The 22,563-nt window shown below is 46.8% G+C and overlaps 1 protein-coding gene across 10 annotated transcripts in view; it reads right to left on the minus strand.

Annotated features, from left to right (window-relative positions):
• Positions 1-22,563, minus strand: part of CHD3 (chromodomain helicase DNA binding protein 3) — a 1,503,198-nt gene that overhangs the window by 833,339 nt on the left and 647,296 nt on the right. For all 10 annotated transcript variants that reach the window (XM_069218663.1, XM_069218665.1, XM_069218664.1 and 7 more), the window contains exon 19: positions 17,935-18,076. In XM_069218663.1, coding sequence (XP_069074764.1) covers positions 17,935-18,076 — 142 coding nt within the window. The remainder of the gene's footprint in view (positions 1-17,934; positions 18,077-22,563) is intronic.

Here is a 22,563-nt window from a genome sequence, read left to right on the forward strand (position 1 = left end):
TTTTGTTTTGCCTATAACGTTGGTGCCGTTTGACAAATCTTCATGACATTTTCAAAACTAGTATGCTACTTACTTTACCTGCTCTCTTGAAAGTTTTGGGGTGATCTGTCAAGCAGGGGTGAAGAAAAAGGGGGGTCCTAAAACACACTTTTCCCATACAATTTCCCATTGGGATTGTGAACAAGACTACAGCCCGAACCGCTGAACGGGATGACACCAAATTTGGTAGAAGGCTAGCTCATAGTCAAGAAAAAGCCATTTTGTGATTTGGTGTAAGTAGAGTTGGAGATATTAAAGGAAAAAGAAATATAGATATCTAGGGCCATGAATCCTCTATGGATCTGACAGATCTCATTCTGGGATCAGGGCAGGAATAACCTGATCCCATAGACCTGGTGGTGGGGTCCCACGGGGATCCTGCTGGGGCCAAAAAAGTGTTGTTTTTTCTGCTGCACAATCCGGGAATCTCAGCAAAACTTAAAACTTAAATAAGTGCAGTCTCCTGCGTTTGTTTATCCTGCAGCCCCCAGGTGGGCCAGGTCCTGGAGGAAAATGTTCATATATATATATATTTTTGGGGTTTTCCCTTGTTTTCATTGCTTTCGCCTTGCTTTCCTGCCATTTGTTGTGTGCCTTCACCTTGCTTTTCTCTCATTTTCACTGCTTTCACCTTGATCTTTCCCTCTGTTTTTTATGTGCCTCCTCCTCACATTTCCCACATTTTCACTGCTTTTGCCTTGTTTTTTCCCGTTTTATGTTTACTCTCTCCTTGCTTTTATCTCAATTTCACTACTTTCTCCTTGCTTTTCCCCATTTTTTGTCTGCCTTCTCCTTGCTTTTAACTCATTCTCACTGCTTTCTCCTTGCTTTTCCACCATTTTTTGTGCCTTCTCCTTGCTTTCCCCATTTGTGTTTGTCTTCTCCTTGTTTTTTCCCCGTTTTTGTGTGCCTTCCCCATGCTTTCCCCTCATTCTCACTGCTTTCACCTTGCTTTCCCCCCACTTTTGTGAGCTTTTTCCTTGTTTTAACTGCCTTCTCCATGCTTTTTCCCCTGCTTTTGTGTGCCTTCTCCATGCTTTTTCCTAGTTTTCACTGCTTTATCCTTGCATTTTCCCCTCACTGCAGCTCCTGCATGCTGCCTGTTATTTCCCACCTAGCTCCGCCACTGCCTCCCAGCACTCCTCCCTACTCCAAGGACCTACATTGGGGCCCCACCCCAGCGGCCTCCAACAAGGAGAAAACAGGTGCCCTGGGTTGAGCCAGGGCACTCAACAATTTAGGTTGAGGCCCTGGGGCCAATATTGGCATGGGAATGGTTAACTATAACTCGTGCCCTAAGGTAACTATAACTCGCGCCCTCACCATGCACTAATTACAACACACATTAATTTCTTATATGACATCATTGATAATATCTCTGCAACATTTGCTGTAAAACTATTGATGATAAAACTGTGCATGGCGGGGCCCTTACCTTAGGGCACGAGTTATAGTTATTTGAGATAACTGTAACTATAACTGCTGAATTTCTATGGTTTTGTATGTGTAAAATGTGAACTTAATTATAACACCCCTGTAACCTATGTTTTTTAGTGAATATTTATGTATACAGGGAGTGCAGAATTATTAGGCAAATGAGTATTTTGACCACATCATCCTCTTTATGCATGTTGTCTTACTCCAAGCTGTATAGGCTCGAAAGCCTACTACCAATTAAGCATATTAGGTGATGTGCATCTCTGTAATGAGAAGGGGTGTGGTCTAATGACATCAACACCCTATATCAGGTGTGCATAATTATTAGGCAACTTCCTTTCCTTTGGCAAAATGGGTCAAAAGAAGGACTTGACAGGCTCAGAAAAGTCAAAAATAGTGAGATATCTTGCAGAGGGATGCAGCACTCTTAAAATTGCAAAGCTTCTGAAGCGTGATCATCGAACAATCAAGCGTTTCATTCAAAATAGTCAACAGGGTCGCAAGAAGCGTGTGGAAAAACCAAGGCGCATAATAACTGCCCATGAACTGAGAAAAGTCAAGCGTGCAGCTGCCACGATGCCACTTGCCACCAGTTTGGCCATATTTCAGAGCTGCAACATCACTGGAGTGCCCAAAAGCACAAGGTGTGCAATACTCAGAGACATGGCCAAGGTAAGAAAGGCTGAAAGACGACCACCACTGAACAAGACACACAAGCTGAAACGTCAAGACTGGGCCAAGAAATATCTCAAGACTGATTTTTCTAAGGTTTTATGGACTGATGAAATGAGAGTGAGTCTTGATGGGCCAGATAGATGGGCCTGTGGCTGGATTGGTAAAGGGCAGAGAGCTCCAGTCCGACTCAGACGCCAGCAAGGTGGAGGTGGAGTACTGGTTTGGGCTGGTATCATCAAAGATGAGCTTGTGGGGCCTTTTCGGGTTGAGGATGGAGTCAAGCTCAACTCCCAGTCCTACTGCCAGTTCCTGGAAGACACCTTCTTCAAGCAGTGGTACAGGAAGAAGTCTGCATCCTTCAAGAAAAACATGATTTTCATGCAGGGCAATGCTCCATCACACACGTCCAAGTACTCCACAGCGTGGCTGGCAAGAAAGGGTATAAAAGAAGGAAATCTAATGACATGGCCTCCTTGTTCACCTGATCTGAACCCCATTGAGAACCTGTGGTCCATCATCAAATGTGAGATTTACAAGGAGGGAAAACAGTACACCTCTCTGAACAGTGTCTGGGAGGCTGTGGTTGCTGCTGCTCGCAATGTTGATGGTGAACAGATCAAAACACTGACAGAATCCATGGATGGCAGGCTTTTGAGTGTCCTTGCAAAGAAAGGTGGCTATATTGGTCACTGATTTGTTTTTGTTTTGTTTTTGAATGTCAGAAATGTATATTTGTGAATGTTGAGATGTTATATTGGTTTCACTGGTAATAATAAATAATTGAAATGGGTATATTTTTTTTTTTGTTAAGTTGCCTAATAATTATGCACAGTGATAGTCACCTGCACACACAGATATCCCCCTAACATAGCTAAAACTAAAAACAAACTAAAAACTACTTCCAAAAATATTCAGCTTTGATATTAATGAGTTTTTTGGGTTCATTGAGAACATGGTTGTTGTTCAATAATAAAATTAATCCTCAAAAATACAACTTGCCTAATAATTCTGCACTCCCTGTATATATATATATATATACATATATACACACACCCACATACTTACACACACACACACAAACATATATTCACTGAAAAAACAAAGGTTACATGAACTTTACAGTTAGGCTCAGATTTCACACACACAAAACCTGAGCTAACTATAACTTACACCCCGCCATGCATTGCTTATGATCTCACATTTTAAATCACTCATGACATGGCCAGTGACATCACTGATGACATCACGCTTACATCTCCAATTACATCACTGTTGAAACCATCCAGTAAAGTAAAATTCAAAATACTTCATAAAATACCATTTACATTTTTTAAAAATAAGACGTGGACACAGGTGAAAGACATACAGCACAGAGATCACTGTAACCTTATCTACTACCGCACTCACTTATCACCGAAAAGATAGTCCTCAGTGGATAGTCCTGACTCTTCTGAACCTCTACTCTAAACACTAATGACCAAGGTAAAATGTCTAATTGTATAGGCTAGTCTTTTACAAACTACAACAAACACCATTTGTGAACCTGGAAAGAAGTGTTAGCGTATATGTCAGATTTAAACAAACCACTACAACATATGACCTGTAGAGAAGTCTTAGGGGACAGGACGGTGTGTCATAAACCACTAGTAAAATTATTTGTCATCCTAGAGAAAGGTGTGAGCAGAGAGGTCAGTCTGTGTAAATGTCTACTATACTGAGCCTCCACACTAGAGATAAGTTCTAGTGAACAGATTAACGTATTGCAATCTACTACTACAGTCATTCAATACAAAGGGGAGAGGTCTAAGGAAACTGGTGAGTATGCCATAAAACAGAACTATGCTCAGCCTTCACTGTGGAGTGAAGTCTCAATGAACAGCTTAGACTGTTGCAAAGCACTACCATACACATACATCAGAAGGGGGCATGTGTCAGTTTAGAGGCAAGTCCACTGATAAATAGTAAATCTGCTTTAAAAACAGATTTATAGATCAGATGACATGCTACAATCAGTATCGCTCATTGGCAGTAGAGAAAGAATAGTAACTTATGAAGTAGCTTAGTATAAATCATTAAGTCTCAGAATATTTTACAAAACACTTACACCTCGTGTATGGGCTCAAATGGATTTTGCATGAGGCGTGAAAGGACCACATTAAGCTCCCACATTGGAGAAGGGCACCTAACTGGAGGAAAGACCTTCTTTAACCCTTTTAGGACATCTTTGATGACTGATTTCCTAAAGAAAGAGGTTTGAGAAGGACCTTTTCTGTATGCAGTCAGAGATGCCAGATGGACCCTAATTGAAGAAAGTTGCAGACCAGATTTAGCCAGGTGTAACAAGTATGGAAGAATAACATCTTCCTGGCAAGATGTAGGGTCTATCATTTTGGAGGAACACCAGATGCAGAATCTCTTCCATTTTAAGGAACATGCTGTATGGGTGGATGGCTGTTTTGCCTCTTTTAGGATTTCCATACAATACTGTGAAAGATTTAGGTGCCCATACTGTACTAACTCAGAAGCCATGTTGCCAAACTCAAAGAGGAGAGATTGTGGTGTCTCATCTGCCCTCTGAATTTCATTAGGAAGTCTAGCCTGCATGGCAGCCTGATATGTGGTCGGAGCGTCCGGTGAAGGAAGTCTGGGAACCACCACTGCCTCAGCCACTCTGCAATGAGGATTATTCTGGCTGAAGTTGTTGAGTTTGAGAAGGACTGCTGGGATCAGGGGAACTAGTGGAAAGGCAAACAGAAATTTGTTGGACCAGTCTATCCACAGAGTATTCCCCAACAATTCTGGATGGTAAAATCTGGCGGCGAAGTCACTGTATCTTCTGTTTTCTGTGGGGCGAAAAGGTCGATAGAAGGTGTGCCCCACAAACCGAAGATACCTTGAACAACATCTTCGTACTGCACCCGCTCATGGTTCTCTTCGAGAACTCTGATGAGGGCATCCGCTTGTACATTCTGAGCGCCTGGAAGTTCAGTTGATACTATCTTCAACCTCCTGGAAATTAGCCAGTGCCATATCGTCTGGGCCTATTGAGACAAGACTCTTGATCTGGTTTCCCCCTGCTTGTTCAGGTAAAACATGGTGGTTGTATTGTCTGTCTGGACAAGCAGGGTGTCGGTATTGTAAGACTGGAGAAATGCCTGCAAGCTAGGTGCACCGCACAGAGCTCGAGGAGACTGATGTGGCATGAAGTCTCTTTGGGAGACCACGGGCCTTGTGTTTGGAGGTGACCCATATGGGCTCCCCATCCGAGGAGAGATGCATCTGTCACGATAGTCTGTGATGGAGGCTGTGGACGAAAAGGCATCCCTTGGAGGAGATTGGTTGAAGAACACCACCAGCTGAGGAATCTGATTGTGTAGGTGGACAGAAAGATTCTGCCTTCTCAGTTTTCAGACAGTTGATTCCATTGGTCCTCCAGGCACTCCTGAAGAGGTCGCATGTGGAAGCCAGCGTTGGGTGTCAGAAAGATGCAGGAGGCCACGGAGACTAGAAGTGAGAAGTCTGTGCACACTGTTAAGCGATTCATAGTTTTGAGTGCACTACACTTCTAGAGAATGGATAAGCGTTGTTCCTCCGGAGGACACACTTTTGCCTAGTGGTAGTGCAACTTCTGGACAGAAACTGTTGTAGACTTGAGAAAGATGACACGAAGCCCTAGCCGATAAAGGAGATTATGGTGGTCATTCTGACCCTGGCGGTCTTTGACCGCCAGGGCGGAGGACCGCGGGAGCACCGCCGACAGGCCGGCGGTGCTCCAATGGGGATTCCGACCGCGGCGGTAAAGCCGCGGTCGGACCGGCACCACTGGCGGGGTCCCGCCAGTGTACCGCGGCCCCATTGAATCCTCCGCGGCGGCGCAGCTTGCTGCACCGCCGCGGGGATTCCGACCCCCCCTACCGCCATCCAGATCCCGGCGGTCGGACCGCCGAGATCCGGATGGCGGTAGGGGGGGTCGCGGGGCCCCTGGGGGCCCCTGCAGTGCCCATGCCACTGGCATGGGCATTGCAGGGGCCCCCGTAAGAGGGCCCCTACATGTATTTCACTGTCTGCTGCGCAGACAGTGAAATACGCGACGGGTGCAACTGCACCCGTCGCACAGCTTCCACTCCGCCGGCTCGATTCCGAGCCGGCTTCATCGTGGAAGCCTCTTTCCCGCTGGGCTGGCTGGCGGTCTGAAGGCGACCGCCCGCCAGCCCAGCGGGAAAGTCAGAATTACCGCCGCGGTCTTTCGACCGCGGAACGGTAACCTGACGGCGGGACTTTGGCGGGCGGCCTCCGCCGCCCGCCAAGGTCAGAATGAGGGCCTATATGTCCATTTGAAATGTAGTTGGGCTTCAGCACAGGTAGATGCCTTGATTAGCCAGTCTTCCAGATATGGGCAGACGAAGATTCGGTGCCTTCGAAGATGTGCTGCCACCACAGCCATGCACTTGGAGAAATTTCTGGGTGCTGATTCGAGACCAGATGGTAGGACGGTGTATTGGAAGCGATCTTGTCCCACAACAAATCTCAGGAACTTCTGATGCTTTTTTACTATGGGGATATGAAAGTAGGCATTGTGTAAATCTACTGAGCAAAGCCTGTCCCCATCATGAATCTGGGGGTACATTTGGTGTAAGGCCAGAATCCTAAACTTTTCCTTTCTGATCCATTTGTTGGCAATCTTCAGGTCTAGAATGGGTATGAACTCTTTCTTGTCCTTTTTTGGAATGAGGAAGTATCTTGAGTAAATGCCTTTTCCCTGCTGGTTGGGGTGAACACGTTCAACTGCTTTCTTTTCTAGCAGGATGGAAACTTCCACCTTTAGAAGGCCGAGATGAGAAGTGGTCGACTTCGGCGGAATACTTGGTGGTGGGGTGAAAAACCTGAGACAATACCCATTTTGTACAATGTTCAAGACCCAACCTTCTGCTGTAATTCGTTGCGACTCTGCCAGGTATTTGGTGACGCTTCCCCCCACCACGCGGGGGAAGAAAACTTTTAGGGTTTTGAGGCTGAAGGTTGTCGAGAACCCTGATTGGGTTGATGTGTTGTTCGTCCTCTTTGTTGTTTCCGCTGAGGTTGGTAGGATCTTTGGAATTGCTGCTGAGTACCAGACAGCCACTCAGGGGTTTGAACCCTCTAAGTAGAATAGCGACGTTGGAAAGGTTGCAAAGGTCTTCATTGCTCTTTGGGTTTTTCAAGGCCTACTGCCTTCAATGTGTCTACCTCAGTCTTCATCCTTGCCATTCATCATTGGCATGAGAGCTGAACAGAGTGGAGCCTGAAAATGGCAAGTTCTGAATGCATTGCTGAGCATCCGGTTTCAGTGATGGTAGCCACAGCCAGGAATGCCTCCTTAGCGTTACGGATACTTACCTGTAAATCCTAGTTCTCTTCCAGGGGTATCCTCATCAAAGTCATAAACATTGAATATTCCCGCCCTTGTGCGTGGACCCCGGAGCATATATAAAATACACACATATTATACATGTGTAAAACAGCAATGCAGGCTATAATGTTAAAAACAGGCTAAAATGCTTTATTTCTATGAATATTTTTTTTTAATTTTTTTTTTTAATATATTATAAAATTACAATAGAGAATAAATATCTACCCAAGCCCCCAAAACTGGGCTTAGGGAAGTAAACAGCAGTAAACTCTAGAGAAAAAGAGAAAAAACTGCATTGAAAAACAATGGAGCATTCTTAGCCAATAGGCTGCATGCAGGTTAACACAGGAGAACCATAAAAACTTTGGCACCGTGCCTTTAAGACCTTGAGCACCTCCAGTATGCCACCATGCCTCAGGGGTGAAGGAAAGGTGACAGTTGGTTCACAGTTAGGTCAGTTCTTTTTTACGGTGACAATCTGTGTAACTGATTTAAGATACAGTCTGTCCTGCACTTCTAGGAGACGTGCGTCCGGGGAGGAGGGTGGGTTGTTTATTACTTTGATGAGGATACCCCTGGAAGAGAACTAGGATTTACAGGTAAGTAACTTATCCTTCTCTTCCAGGGGATCCTCATCAATAGTCATAAACATTGAATAGATTAGCAAGCCCATCCCTAACTCTGCGGACTGTCCGATAGAAGTGCAGGAATAGATACGTATTATGCAAATACATTTCTTAGAGAGGCCTGCCCCACTTGAGCATCCGCTCTTGCATCTGAGTCTAAACAGTAATGTCTAGTAAACGTATGTACAGACTTCCATGTAGCAGCCTTACAAATCTCAGATATTGGAACATTGTTAAGGAGGGCAGCAGTAGCCGCTTTTCCCATTGTGGAATGCGCTTTAGGTCTCGCTAGTAATTGTTTATTAGCCAGCTGGTAAGTATTAACAATACAAGAAACTATCCATCTTGATATCGTTCGTTTAGATGCAGCCTCTCCTGTCCTCAAATGACCATAATTTACAAACAAGCGGTTAGAGTGTCTAATCGATTTTGTCTTATCCAGATAAAATTTCAGCACTCTTTCCAAGTCTAAGGAGTGCAAAGCTTTCTCTGCCGGAGTCTCCGGATTGGGAAAGAAAGTCGGTAAAGATATAGGCCCTCATTCTGACCTTGGCGGGCGGCGGAGGCCGCCCGCCAAAGTCCCGCCGTCAGGTTACCGTTCCGCGGTCGAAAGACCGCGGCGGTAATTCTGACTTTCCCGCTGGGCTGGCGGGCGGTCGCCTTCAGGCCGCCCGCCAGCCCAGCGGGAAAGAGGCTTCCACGATGAAGCCGGCTCGGAATCGAGCCGGCGGAGTGGAAGCTGTGCGACGGGTGCAGTTGCACCCGTCGCGTATTTCACTGTCTGCGCAGCAGACAGTGAAATACATTTAGGGGCCCTCTTACGGGGGCCCCTGCAATGCCCATGCCAGTGGCATGGGCACTGCAGGGGCCCCCAGGGGCCCCGCGCCCCCCCCTACCGCCATCCGGTTCCCGGCGGTCGGACCGCCGGGATCTGGATGGCGGTAGGGGGGGTCGGAATCCCCTCGGCGGCGCAGCTTGCTGCGCCGCCTTGGAGGATTCAATGGGGCGGCGGTACACTGGCGGGAGACCGCCAGTGGTGCCGGTCCGACCGCGGCTTTACCGCCGCGGTCGGAATCCCCATTGGAGCACCGCCGGCCTGTCGGCGGTGCTCCCGCGGTCCTCCGCCCTGGCGGTCTTTGACCGCCAGGGTCAGAATGACCGCCATAGTCTGATTGATATGGAATTCTGACACCACCTTCGGAAGGAAAGATGGGTGAGTTCGCAGAACCACTCTATTGTCATGAAAAACCGTGTACGGTTCTTTAGAAGACAAAGCCTGGATTTCGCTGACCCTCCTCGCTGAAGTAATGGCCACTAAAAAAGCCGTCTTCCACGTAAGGTGTTGTAAAGAGGCCTTATGTATAGGTTCAAAAGGAGGGCCCATAAGTTTGGCCAATACTATGTTCAGTTCCCATGGAGGAGAAGGTCTCCGAATGGGCGGAAAAACTTTCTTCAAACCTTCTAAGAAATCCTTTACTACAGGTTTCGTAAAGAAGGATTCCTGAGAAGGTGACTTGCGATAGGCTGTAATAGCAGACAAATGTACCTTAATAGATGATACCTGCAGACCGGACTTTGCCAGATGAAGCAAATAGGACAGTATGACATCCTCCTGAGCCCGTATGGGATTCTGACCTTGTTGACAGCACCATATGTAGAATCTCTTCCACTTAAAAGCGTAAGAACGCCGCGTGGAAGGCCGTTTGGACTCTTTCAAGATGTTCATGCACTCCTGCGAGAGCCCTAGGTGCCCATACTGCAGGAATTCAGGAGCCATGCTGTCAAGCTCAGAGAGGGTAGGTTGGGATGCAGAACCCTGCCCTCCATCCTGCTCAGAAGATCCGGTCTGCACGGCAGCCTCCTGTGAGGTTGTTCCGATAGGTTGAGGAGATCTGTGTACCAGAATTGACGGGGCCATTGTGGCGCTATGAGAATCATTCTGGTTCTGGATCTGTAAAGTTTGTTGATCACTGCCGGTATGAGGGGAATCGGCGGAAAAGCGTAGAGAAATATCCCTGACCAGTCGATCAACAGGGCATTCCCTCGAGATCCCGGACGGTAGAACCTGGATGCGAAGTCTGGGCATTTCTTGTTTACTTCGTCTGCGAAGAGGTCCAGTTGAGGCCGACCCCATTGAGCGAAGATGTATTCTGCGACTTCGCCGTGTAGGACCCAATCGTGAGCGTCCTCTAGGTGTCTGCTCAGAAAATCTGCTTCCACGTTCTGTTGACCTGGCAGGTGAACCGCTGTAAGTGACATTCCTCTGGCCAGGAGCCAATGCCATATCGCTTGGGACTCTCGAGATAGGGGTAGGGATCTCGTTCCCCCCTGTTTGTTCAAATAATACATCGTGGTTGTATTGTCCGTTTGTATTAGGAGAGCTTTCCCCTGAATTAGTGGTATGAAAGACTTGAGAGCCAGATGGACCGCTCTGAGTTCTAGCAGATTGATGTGGTACTGCTTTTCCTTGTCTGACCACAGGCCCTGAGCTTGAAGGGGACCCAGATGAGCCCCCCATCCCTGAAGAGACGCATCCGTTACCAGAGTGTCGGATGGAACTACCTGGTGAAACGGAGCACCCACTGACAGGTGAGGTCTGTGCATCCACCATCTCAATGACTGAAGTGCTACTGCCGGTAGTCGCACTCTGTCCTCCCAGCGACCTGTCCTTTGGCTCCAGTTGTTCTCCAATGCCTCTTGGAGGGGCCTCATGTGGAGTCTGGCATTTGGGACAATAAAAATGCATGATGCCATGGAGCCCAGCAGCGATGTCACCTGACGTGCCGTAGGTGCGTTGGCTCTCAACAGGTCCTGACACTTCCTGTCTATTGAGGATAGTCGTTCCTCCGAAGGATACACTCTTTGGAGTTCTGTGTTTATGATAGCTCCCAGGTAGTGAAGATTCTGTGTTGGAATCAAGGTTGACTTTTGGTAATTGACTTGAAGACCTAGAGACTCGCAAACTCCGAGCACAATGTCCCGATGGCTTCTCGCCTGCTCCGGAGAAGAAGCCTTCAGTAACCAGTCGTCTAGGTATGGATATATGAATATCTTTTGTTTTCGAAGATGCGCCGCTACCACTGCCATACATTTCGAGAAGAGGCGTGGGGCAGATTTCAGGCCAAATGGCAGAACTCTGAACTGGTAATGCTGTAATGCTACTTGGAAGCGCAGGAATTTTCGATGTTTTGGAGCTATTGGGATGTGAAAATATGCATCCTGCAGGTCGATGGAGCACATCCAGTCTCCCTGATGTAGCTGAGGGAAAATCTGGTGAAGCGCTAGCATCCTGAACTTCTGTTTCCTTATGTATTTGTTCAGCAGCCGTAGGTCCAGAATTGGCCTGAAAACGCCCTCTCGACCCTTCTTCGCCACCAGAAAGTAACGGGAGTAAACCCCCTTTCCTCTGTGCGCAGGTGGAACCTTTTCTATGGCATTCTTTTGTAGGAGGGCGAGAGCCTCTTTGCGCAGCAGGCTGAGATGAGATGGATTGCCTTTGGTTGGTGGCAAGTGTGGTGGAGGCTGTTTGAAAAGAAGAGAGTAGCCATGTTCGACAATATTGAGCACCCATTTGTCTCTTGTGATAGAGTGCCACTCGTGAAGATAAGCTGTAATACTTCCCCCCACCGGAGTGGTGTACAGTGTCGAGGGAAGCGAGATCTCATTGTTTGGTGGGTGCTTTCGGAGTGGACTGCTGAGGTCTACTTGACCCTCGCTCCCTTGCGTTCCTTCGCTGAAAAAGAGGGCGTCCCTGTCGTTGCTGTGACCTTTGGGACCAGTGAGGGGTTTGAACCCTCTGCTGGAACGGGCGCCTGTCATAAGGCCTGTACCTCCGCCTGAAATCTTTCTTTCTTTCCAGGCCCACTGCCCTCATGGTATCCACCTCAGTCTTCATGCGGGCCATTTCCTCGTCTGCATGGGCACCAAATAGAGAGTTCCCGGCGAATGGGAGATTCAGGATGCGTTGTTGTGCTTCCTGCTTTAAGCCAGTGAGCCTCAGCCAGGAAGACCTCCTTGCACAGATTCCATGCGCGTACCCATGTGCAGCTAAATCCGCCCCATCTGCTGCCGCGCTGATAACCTGGTTGGATACCAGGCATCCTTCTTGCAGGATCTCTTGGAAATCTTGTCTGTCCTCTCTGGGCAATTTCTCTGTGAATCTATTGAGAGAGTCCCACAGAGAACGATCATACCTGCCCAGGAGTGCAGAAGCACTGGAGACTTTCATTGCCGAAGCCGCCGTCCCGCATATCTTTCTCCCCAGAGAGTCTAGATGCCTGCTCTCTTTATCCGGGGGGACCGTGGATGATGATGCCACCGAGTGGGTCTTTCGGGCTGCGGCTAATATTACCGAGTCCGGTGGCGGATCCTTCCTTAGGAACAGAGGGTCCTGTTCAGGAGCCTTGTATTTTTTTAGAATTCTAGCCGGGGCAGATTTGAGCGAGGCTGGGGCCAGAAAAGTGTCCATGGTTGGCTGCAACAAACCAGGCACTAGAGGCAGCAGCTTTTTTGATGCTGATCTCTGTTGTAGAGTCTCAAAGATGACTGACGAGGAGGTAGATGGCTCTGGAACTTCTATGTTTAGTTTCTGCGCTCCTCTTAGCAGCACCTCGTTAAACGTGGTAATGTCATCCACCGGTGAGACCCTAGCAGGTGGTGAATCTGTTAGGGTGGGTGAATAACGCCCGACAGATGATCCTGACGACGACCAAGAGGGTGATCTTCTTCGTGAACGAGACCTGGATCGTCGTTGAGAACGAGACCTGCTGCGAGACGCTGTAGCAGAGCGCCCAGGCCTAGCGGCCGTTGACGAGGAGCAGAACGAGCCCGTCCTGCCCTTGCTGTCGGTGATGGCATTCTTGGCAGGGAGGCAGTAGGCGAGTACATTCGCGAATATTGCGAATCTGGGGTGGCCGCTGGTCTGTTAAGGCTCTCCAGCCATCTTGGAGATAGATTGATGGGCGAGACATGCCCAGATGATGCCGCTCTTGACCGAGAAGAGTCGCTCGGTATGGAGACCACTGGAGATGGCGCGGCCTTGTCTGGCGTGGGGCGATGTCCTACTCCCTGCGGGACAGGTAAAACCTGTGTCGACGTCGATGGCTGTGTCGACGTCGAAGGGCGCCCCACCGGTTGCTCATGTCTCGTCGTTGAGTGTCTCGACGTTGAGTGTCTTGACGTCGAACGGCGATCTTTGGACCTCGACCTGCTCGCCGTCGTGTGCTTCGACGTGGAGCGGTGGGAAACCGACAGCGGATGTCTTTCATGCCGTCGTGGCGATTTCGACGTTGTGTCTCTTGACGTCGGGGGGGCGCACAGCCTTGGGTGGCGACCGGGTACGCCGGCGATGGCTCGACGTCCATCGGCGGACTGCCGTCGACAGAGACCTGCCTCTGCGATGGTGTTCCCTCGACGCTGTCTCCTTCGACGTCTGGTGTGTCGCCGTCGACGGCGATCTATGACGGTGAGACGGTGGTAGCGACGACGTCGACGGGGAACAAACAGGTACTTTCCTACCTGCTGACGTCGACCTAGCCATTCTCTCCTGAGAATGGCCTATTGGTTGTCTGGGAAGTGAAGAGGACGATGTTTTCTGCCTCTCCTGAAGCCCATGTAGCCTGATCTTTTCTCGGTCTTTCAGAGTCCTCTTTGACATATTCTTGCAGTCCTTACAAATGTCAGGGCAGTGACTCTGAGGCAGGCACACTATACACAGAGAGTGTGGGTCTGACTGGGCCTTCTTCTTCCCACAAGCAGGGCATTTGACAAAAAGTGAAGGCATTTTTCTGTCAGGAAAAAACTGCCAAGCTCAGACAAAGATGTTATCTGTCGAATGAAAAAGGAAAAAACGCTTTTTCAAAGGATTTTTCTGAGAAAAAACTCAGAAAAACTGAGAGCTCAATGCTCCAGGATCCTCTCAGAAGAAGCCGGAAAAAAGAACTGACCTAACTGTGAACCAACTGTCACCTTTCCTTCACCTCTGAGGCATGGTGGGATACTGGAGGTGCTCAGGGTCTTAAAGGCACGGTGCCAAAGTTTCTTTGGTTCTCCTGTGTTAACCTGCATGCAGCCTATTGGCTAAGAATGCTCCATTGTTTTTCAATGCAGTTTTTTCTCTTTTTCTCTAGAGTTTACTGCTGCTTACTTCCCTAAGCCCAGTTTTGGGGGCTTGGGTAGATATTTATTCTCTATTGTAATTTTATAATATATAACAAAAAAATTTTTTTAAAAACTTCATAGAAATAAAGCATTTTAGCCTGTTTTTAACATTATAGCCTGCATTGCTGTTTTACACATGTATAATATGTGTGTATTTTATATATGCTCCGGGGTCCCCGCACAAGGGCGGGAATATTCAATGTTTATGACTATTGATGAGGATCCCCTGGAAGAGAACCATACTTTACACCCAACCCCGAAGATGCAGGACAGCTTCTCCAACTAGCTGGAGGAAACCTGCTACAGACACTTGTACTTCTGCATCCATTATTTCAGTTGAAGTATTCACCCCTTCCTGAAAATAGCCTTTGCCTCTGATTTTCCATCTCTTGGGATGGATGATTAATGGCAAATTGGCATTTCACATATGGTGAAACCTCGACAACCAATATGTTATCTACTGTAAAAGAAGCAGCCATCATGGAAAACACTCTTGACTGGAAAGTCTATGCATCTATCATCCGTGTCTGGTTGGGTAAGCCTGGAGTGACTGGACTACATTGACTCACTGATGTAATAATAGTGAGAGGCTTTGTCTGACCCAAGAGCAATGCAAGGGCAGTGTCTAGTGCCCAGTTTGTTTCCTCAGCTGAGGAAACACTGCTTGATTGGTGTTTTAAGGTGTTTAAATTAGGGATCCACTGGATGAAGTACAATTTACAATGCTATGGATAGTGGATGTACCGATGATGAAATGGCTGATGGCATTGCTTGTGAAGCTGTTGACTGTTGAAATATCAGTGAGGGGCTCTAGTCTGTTGATGAGGGTGGTGTCGATAGGAAGATTGCCAATGAGCATTTTTTGCTGTTGTTGCGGATGTACCTTTTCTAGATGACAGCATGACCTTCTTAGGGAGCGAAGGCACTGCTGTTGTCGAGGATTTAGGCAAGTAAATAGGCAGAGAACAGCAAGAGTTTGATTTCTGTACCTTTTTGGTCTTTGGCTCCCCAGGTGGCTTTTTCTCTGATTTGCTGAGGCAAACTTGAAATTAGAGGGTTTTTTTTCTGAACAGCTGACTAAATTGGAAACTCTTTAGTAAAGTTCCAATAATGTTTGCATGATTATATCTTCTTTATAGAAATAACAGAGGGAATGTTTCACACTAAATCTTCAGGGTTATCCCCAGAAGAGGGGGCAATCCACAGTGAGAGAACATCCTATTTTAGATTTCTTTAACAAACAGAACTAGTTCCTGTTTCTGTCAAACAAACTCAAGGTAATGAAAGGAATGCTTAAAAATAATCTATCCACTGGCAATCTCTAATAGTAGTATTCCAGCCTGTCATTCTTTTGCCCAACATACTACCTCAGATTAGACCCAGCCATATGCAAACTAGTCTTGGTCCTTCTCCAACAGAAACAATTCAGCCCGAACTGCCAAGCCAGTTCTTCTCTGAACCAGAACACAAGCAACCCAAGACCAGGTTTGGCCGAACTGGGCATTTTCAGTGAGGTGCAGCTTGGTTCCTGTGGCACAGTGAGCAAGAAAACCACATTTGGGAATACTGCTGGCCACTTACTGCATTACATCAAACACACAAAAAGTGAGTGGAGGAAAGCTTGCAATTACTTTAAGCACTGGCAATTGCTCTGGGTAGTATTCCAAACCACTGTTCTTTTGCCCACCATGTCAACTCTGATAGGACCAGGCCATATGCAAATCAGACGTGGTCCTGCTCCAATAGGAACAGTCCAGCACAAACTGACAAGCTATGCCTTCTCTGTGTGACTGATGTAGCACCCTGTCACAGGCTACTCATCGTTTATGTCAATGGCCCACTGGAACTGCAGAAGGGTCTTGAGTCTTGTAGGTTCTACCTTGAACAAGGTAAGGGTGGCCCTTTCTGATAGCCACGGTGCTGCCGACGAAGGAACGCCATAAAGCAGTCTGTGACCTCCAGAAGGAGTCCCAGGGGAAAAAAACCCAAAGGGAAAAACCTCTAAAGCAGGAACTCCCTGGAACAAAAATAAGCAAAAAGGTAAGTCTTCCAACAAGAAAACTATACTGGAATAAAACTGGAACAAGCAAGGGAAAAAAACTGGAGAAAAAACAAAAGAAGCGAAGATCAACACCAGAGGAACTGTTGCAGAGCAAGGAGAAGAAGAATCATTCACTTTATATACCCTAGTACAGAAAATGACCAACAGGAAGCAGAAAGTCACCATATTGGATTGGGAAGGAAGCATATAGAGAAAAGACACCATTTTGAAAGACGGTCCTAAAGCATGCAGGGAAAAAGAAGGCATGCTGGGAAAAAGAAAGAACATGGCTGCTAAATGTAAACATAAAAACACAATGAAAAGAAGAAAAAAGAGAGAAAATAAGACTAAGGACAGGCTCACTAGGTAAGTGAGGGGTAGGGAAGGTGCCATAGTACTATTGAGACTCGCTGAGGCCCCATGCCCACTTTGGGGCCTTGTGCGAGAAAGTAAAGAACAAAAGAGGCGCTGCACGCCAGGCCGCTATGAACCGCACCCCGCCCCAAGCTGAATGCTTGGCTCGCGCCGAAGGGTATGCCTAGGTTATGCATGGACTTGGCTCCCTTGCTCACAATGCCATAGGATCCACTAACTAAATCGATTACAAAATGCATTTTGTGACTAGGTCCTAACAATGTTTTTCTTATATTTTTCAGATTAAAAAAATGTAGCCAATAAATGTAGCCAATAATATAAATCATCAGTCATAAAGCATATTTGACTAAAAACATATACATTTTTAACGTTTTATTCTGAAAAAGGGAACTGGAACCTTGGCTGTATGCAAATCTAAGACGACACTTAAAGGTTCTCCTGAAGATCCACTGTCCCAATACCTCCTGCACTGTGAATCAACCAGTTTGCTTTTTTTGCTCACTAAGAAGAAGCACCAAACACATTGGGATTTTCAAAAGGCTGTTTTTACTCACTCAGATTTAAATCATGTTATTTGAATTCATTGAATGTCTTTTGACATCTCCTTTACCTGAGCCTCTCTTTTCCTTTCCCAGCCTGCTTTGCTCAGTCACAATTTTGATTTTCTTTGATACTTTCCCTTATCTTACTGTGAGGAGTCTGAGGGACAAGGATGAAATATTCCTCAGAGAATAGCAGAGTGAAGTGAGGCAATTATATTCTAGGTTTACAGCTTCCAAAAGAGTAAGGGAGGAAGCATCCCTCTCGTCTGTCTTCTGTTTGATCAGTTCAGACCTATCATCGGATCCCCAGATATACCCTTACTTGTCACATTTACGCACATTGTCATGGCAGTCAACGTTGAGGCATCCAATGTAGAATTTTTAGGGCCTCCGAAGTCAACATCAACTTAATCTTTACTGTTATATTCTCTCTCAATGTTGAGAACCTGAGTATCCTGTGGGGGTTTCCTTTGGCACTCTTAGAGTGAGGTGAAATACTTTGATGTACAATGTCCAATTCAGCATGAAAATAAGGACCATTCCTTATTGTTTGCGATACAACAAAGAAAATGCAGTGCAGGCCCAAAAATCTTAGCACTGAATGGTGCAAAAGCTCACGGTCTTACATTTTGAGAGGAATAAAAGACATACCATTGCGGCCACAGGGAAGAGGTAGGGATGATTACAGCACTTCTTCAGGTCCATCATGATGTTAAGCAAGGAAACCTGATTTCCTCCTCCCCTTGAATTCAGCGCTTCAAAGTTCCGGGTCAAAATGAATTTGTAATATTTCCTAAAGGAAGATAAAAAACAAAGATGGAGATATCAGTTACTAAGGAGATATGATATTGTTCATATGTCCGAAGTCTGGATTTTCATATTGCCTGATACTTACGAGATATTGAGATAAGTTTTTATTGTTTATTTTGTCCATTGGATAAGCAGGCTCAACTTCTGCAGCCCAAACACATTGGCAGCCAGTTTACAGTACTATAATGCACATCTGTGAAATAAGAGACAGTCTGCTACGAAGGAAGGTTTGTATCTATATGTATAACTTGTTCATCTTCATGTGTGCATGTGATGCAGAGCCTTTGCAATTAGGATGAACACTCTAAAGAAAGTAAGTGAGCTGAGACTTAAGCTTTTAATACTAACAGCGATTCCAGTAAAAAAGCATGTACACATTTGCAAATGTCTACAGTTTGAGTCTATTTATAATGCTAAACCTTTTACCGTTCCAGGCAATGCCTATGTGCACTCGCAGTGATTCAAACTGAACCTTGAAATGTATTAATACTTGGCCTATCTTGTCTGTACCATACCCCTCTTCACTGTACCACCACCAATTGCGCGCAAAGGTGATGTAGTGTTTCACAGAGCACGTTACCAATGTAGAGTTTAAACAGGCTCAGTTAATTCGGAGTCCTCTGTTAGCAATCCAAAATGAACTTCATCCACACAGTTGTCATAAATTTAAAATTACTTTATTTAGCCATATCCGGGTCTGGTAGCTTAGTGGACTAATGCGCCCACTGTAGGGGCCTGTGTTCAACCACATGGTAACAGGTTCAAATCCTGGTGAGGCCACTCAGCCTTTCATCCTTCTGAGATCAATAAAATGAGTACCATTGAGGTGGGTAACAATAAACATCTGTTATTCAGTGCCTTGATACACTCAGGTGATACGTGCACCTATCAAATATGTGTGCTTTGTAGCCTATGTCGTCACGATATTATCCAGCACATATTCATTATGGAATTTCCTGTTATAAGTACAAGATTCAGACAACTCACCTGAGCAGCTGTTTTGAGTAGGCAAGGAAGGTTAAGAGCTACCTCACTGAGCGCAGAGGTGTAAAATACATCATGGACATGCCATTCAATGGAGAATGGCTATTTGGTAAGCATGTGGATGATGGACTGCAAACCATCAACGCAGACACATACACAGCCAGTCCTCTGGTTGCCCTGGGACAAAGAAAAAGCTGTAGCAAAGTGGCTCCTTGTTGCAGTACCCCCCCACACACTTTTTGCCTGGTATTGATGATGACTTGAGAGAGTGCTGGGACCCTGCTAACTAGGCCCCAGCACCAGTGTTCTCTCACTAAAAATGTACCATTGTTTCCACAACTGGCAGACATCTGGCATGCAGATAAGTCCCTTGTAAAAGGTACCAGTCGTACCAAGGGCCCTGTGACCAGGGAAAGGCCCCTAAAGGCTGCAGCAAGTGTTGTGCTACTCTAAGAAGCCCCTCACCTAACACATGCACACTGCCAGTGCAGATTGTGTGTGTGTGTGAGGAGAAAAAGACAAAGTCGACATGGCATCCCCCTCAGGGTGCCATGCCCACAACCCACTGCCTGTGGCAGTCCTCTAGAGGGTCACCCCTCTAGCAGGCCTTACAGCCCTAAGGCAGGGTGCACTATACCACAGGTGAGGGCATAGCTGCATGAGCACTATGCCTCTACAGTCTCTACGTCCACTCTTAGACATTGTAAGTGCAGGGTGGCCATATTATTAAGTATATGGTCTGGGAGTTTGTCAAAACGAACTCCACAGTTCCATAATGTCTACACAGAATACTGGGAAGCTTGGTATCAAACTTCTCAGAATAATAAACCCACACTGATGTCAGTGTTGGATTTATTAAAAAATGCACACAGAGGGCATCTTAGAGATGCCCCCTGTATTTTACCCAATCCTTCAGCGCAGGACTTACTGGTCTCTGCCAGCCTGCCACTGAGAGACGAGTTTCTGGGGTGAGAGTCTTTGTGCTCTCTGGGGCCAGAAACAAAGCCTGCACTGGGTGGAGGAGCTTCACACCTCCCCCTGCAGGAACTGTAACACCTAGCAGTGAGCCTCAGGCTTTATGTTACAATGCTCCAGGGCACTCCAGCTAGTGGAGACGCCCGCCCCCCGGACACAGTCCCCACTCTTGGTGGCAAGTCCGGGGAGATAATGAGAAAAACAAGGAGGAGTCACCCCCTCAGCCAGGTCCACCCCTAAGGTGACCAGAGCTGAAGTGACCCCCCTCCTTGGAAAATCCTCCATCTTGTTTTGGTGGATTTAGCCCAGTAGGAATAGGGATGTGCCCCCCTCCCCAACGGGAGGAGGCACAAGGAGGGTGTAGCCACCCTCAGGGACTGTAGCCTTTGGCTACTGCCCCCAGCCCTAACACACCCTAAATTCAGTATCTGAACCCAGGAAATCAGATTCCTGATGATCTGACAAGAAGAAGGACTGCTGACCTGAAAACCCCACAGAGAAGAAGATGACAACTGCTTTGGCCCCAGCTCTACCGGCCTGTCTCCAGATTCAAAGAACCTGCAACAGTGACGCATCCTGCGGGCCTAGCGACCTCTGCCGACTCAGAGGACTGCCCTGCAATTCCAAAGGATGAAGAAACTCCTGTGGACAGTGGCTCTGTCCAAAGCAACAAGAAGAAACCATCTTTAAAGGGACTCTCACCTCACTCCTGAAGAGTGAGTCCCCACCACTCTGCACCCGACGCTCCCGGCCCGTGTCTAGAGAAACCAAAACCACAGAGAGGATCCCCACGTGACTCCAACTACGTTTCCATCCTGAGCCGACCTCCCTGCACCCCCACGACGACGCCTGCAGAGATAATCCAGAGAAGCCCCCGGACCGCGACTGCCTGGTAACAAAGAACACGATGCCTGGAAGAAGCACTGCACCCGCAGCCCCCACGCCAGAGAGGAACCAACTACCAGTGCAGGAGTGACCATCAGGGGGCCCTCATCTTTGCGCAGTCGATAGGCTGGCCCGAGAAGCCCCTCTGTGCCCTGCCTGCATCATTAGAGTGACCCCTGGGTCCCTCCATTGATTTCAACACAAAACCCGACACCTTGTTTGCATTCTGCACCCGGCCGCCCCTGTGCCACTGAGGGTGTATTTTGTGTGCCTGTTTGGGACCCCCCCAGTGCTCTACAAAACCCCCCTGGTCTGGTCCCCGAGGACGCAGGTACTTACATTTTAGCATACTGGAACTGGAGTACCCCTAGTCTCCATAGGCGCCTATGTTATCTTGGCCCCTCTTTCACCGCTGCACCAGACGGCCCTTTGTTGTTGGTGCTCGGTGTTTGGGGTTAACTTGAACACCCAAAGGTGGGCTGCCTATGCCCCGGAGACTGAACTTGTAAGTGCTTTACTTACCTGACAAACTAACCTTTACTTACCTCCCCAGGAACTGTTGAATTTTGCAGTGTCCACTTTTAAAATAGCTTTTTGCCATTTTATGCCAAACTGTGTACATTACTGTTTTCATTCAAAGTTCTATATTTACCTTTGCCAAGTACCTTACAATTTATGTACTTACTTGAATTCTGAATCTTGTGGTTTTAAAATAAATTAAGAAAATAATATTTTTCTATATTAACACCTATTGGCCTGGAGTTAAGTCTTTGAGTGTGTGTTCCCATGTATTGCCTGTATGTGTACAAATGCTTAACACTACTATCTGATAAGCCTAACTGCTCGATCACACTACCACAAATAGAGCATTAGTATTATCTATAATTGCCACAGTCAAGCCTCTAGGAGGAACCCCTGGACACTGTGCACACTATCTCTCATTTTGAGATAGTGTTTACAGAGCCAGCTTCCTATAAAGCCTCAGTCCTTTCAAGGCAGAGAGAGACGCAGGGGGCATTTAGGCATCATTAAAAAAAGAACTGTGGAGAAAAGCACTACAAATACACCTAAAACCTGGCAAACACCATGTACTCAAGATTCTGTCCTGGGACTCCTAAGCCCGCTGAATAATCATGACTAACATCATCATGGATGAAAAAATTAAAAGATAAGGGCAATCACAGTGCAATTAAAAATTCACCTCAGTTGCATGTGACTGCAATTGTTCTGCATGTGAGAACATAGCACAACCTAGCTATAAACCATTCTGTAAGTAATGTTATTCCAGGATTCAGTGAAAGCAAACAAATAAATAAGCTCTGGGATTCAATTTAGTTTTCATAGATTTGAAATCTACATCGTTTTCTTGGAAGTTGAAATCTGTCTGGAACAACAACACTTGAGTATCAGGTTATAGTCCAAATCCAATGAATGCAACAACTTGCAGCATTACAAAAGCTTCCATCCCATTTACCTAAAGAATAACCAGTGCTTAATTTGTGCTTGTTGTTTCCGGTGCTGAGCACCAGCACTTATTTTTGAGGGCCGGGGCTTACTCTTCTGCCTCAAGCATTTGCTGCGACCAAAAGACACATATGGGAAAGGGGGATGAAGGGAAAAACGAAA

The sequence above is a fragment of the Pleurodeles waltl genome, chromosome 12 (genome assembly GCF_031143425.1).
Source record: "Pleurodeles waltl isolate 20211129_DDA chromosome 12, aPleWal1.hap1.20221129, whole genome shotgun sequence".
Taxonomy (NCBI): Eukaryota; Metazoa; Chordata; class Amphibia; order Caudata; family Salamandridae; genus Pleurodeles; species Pleurodeles waltl.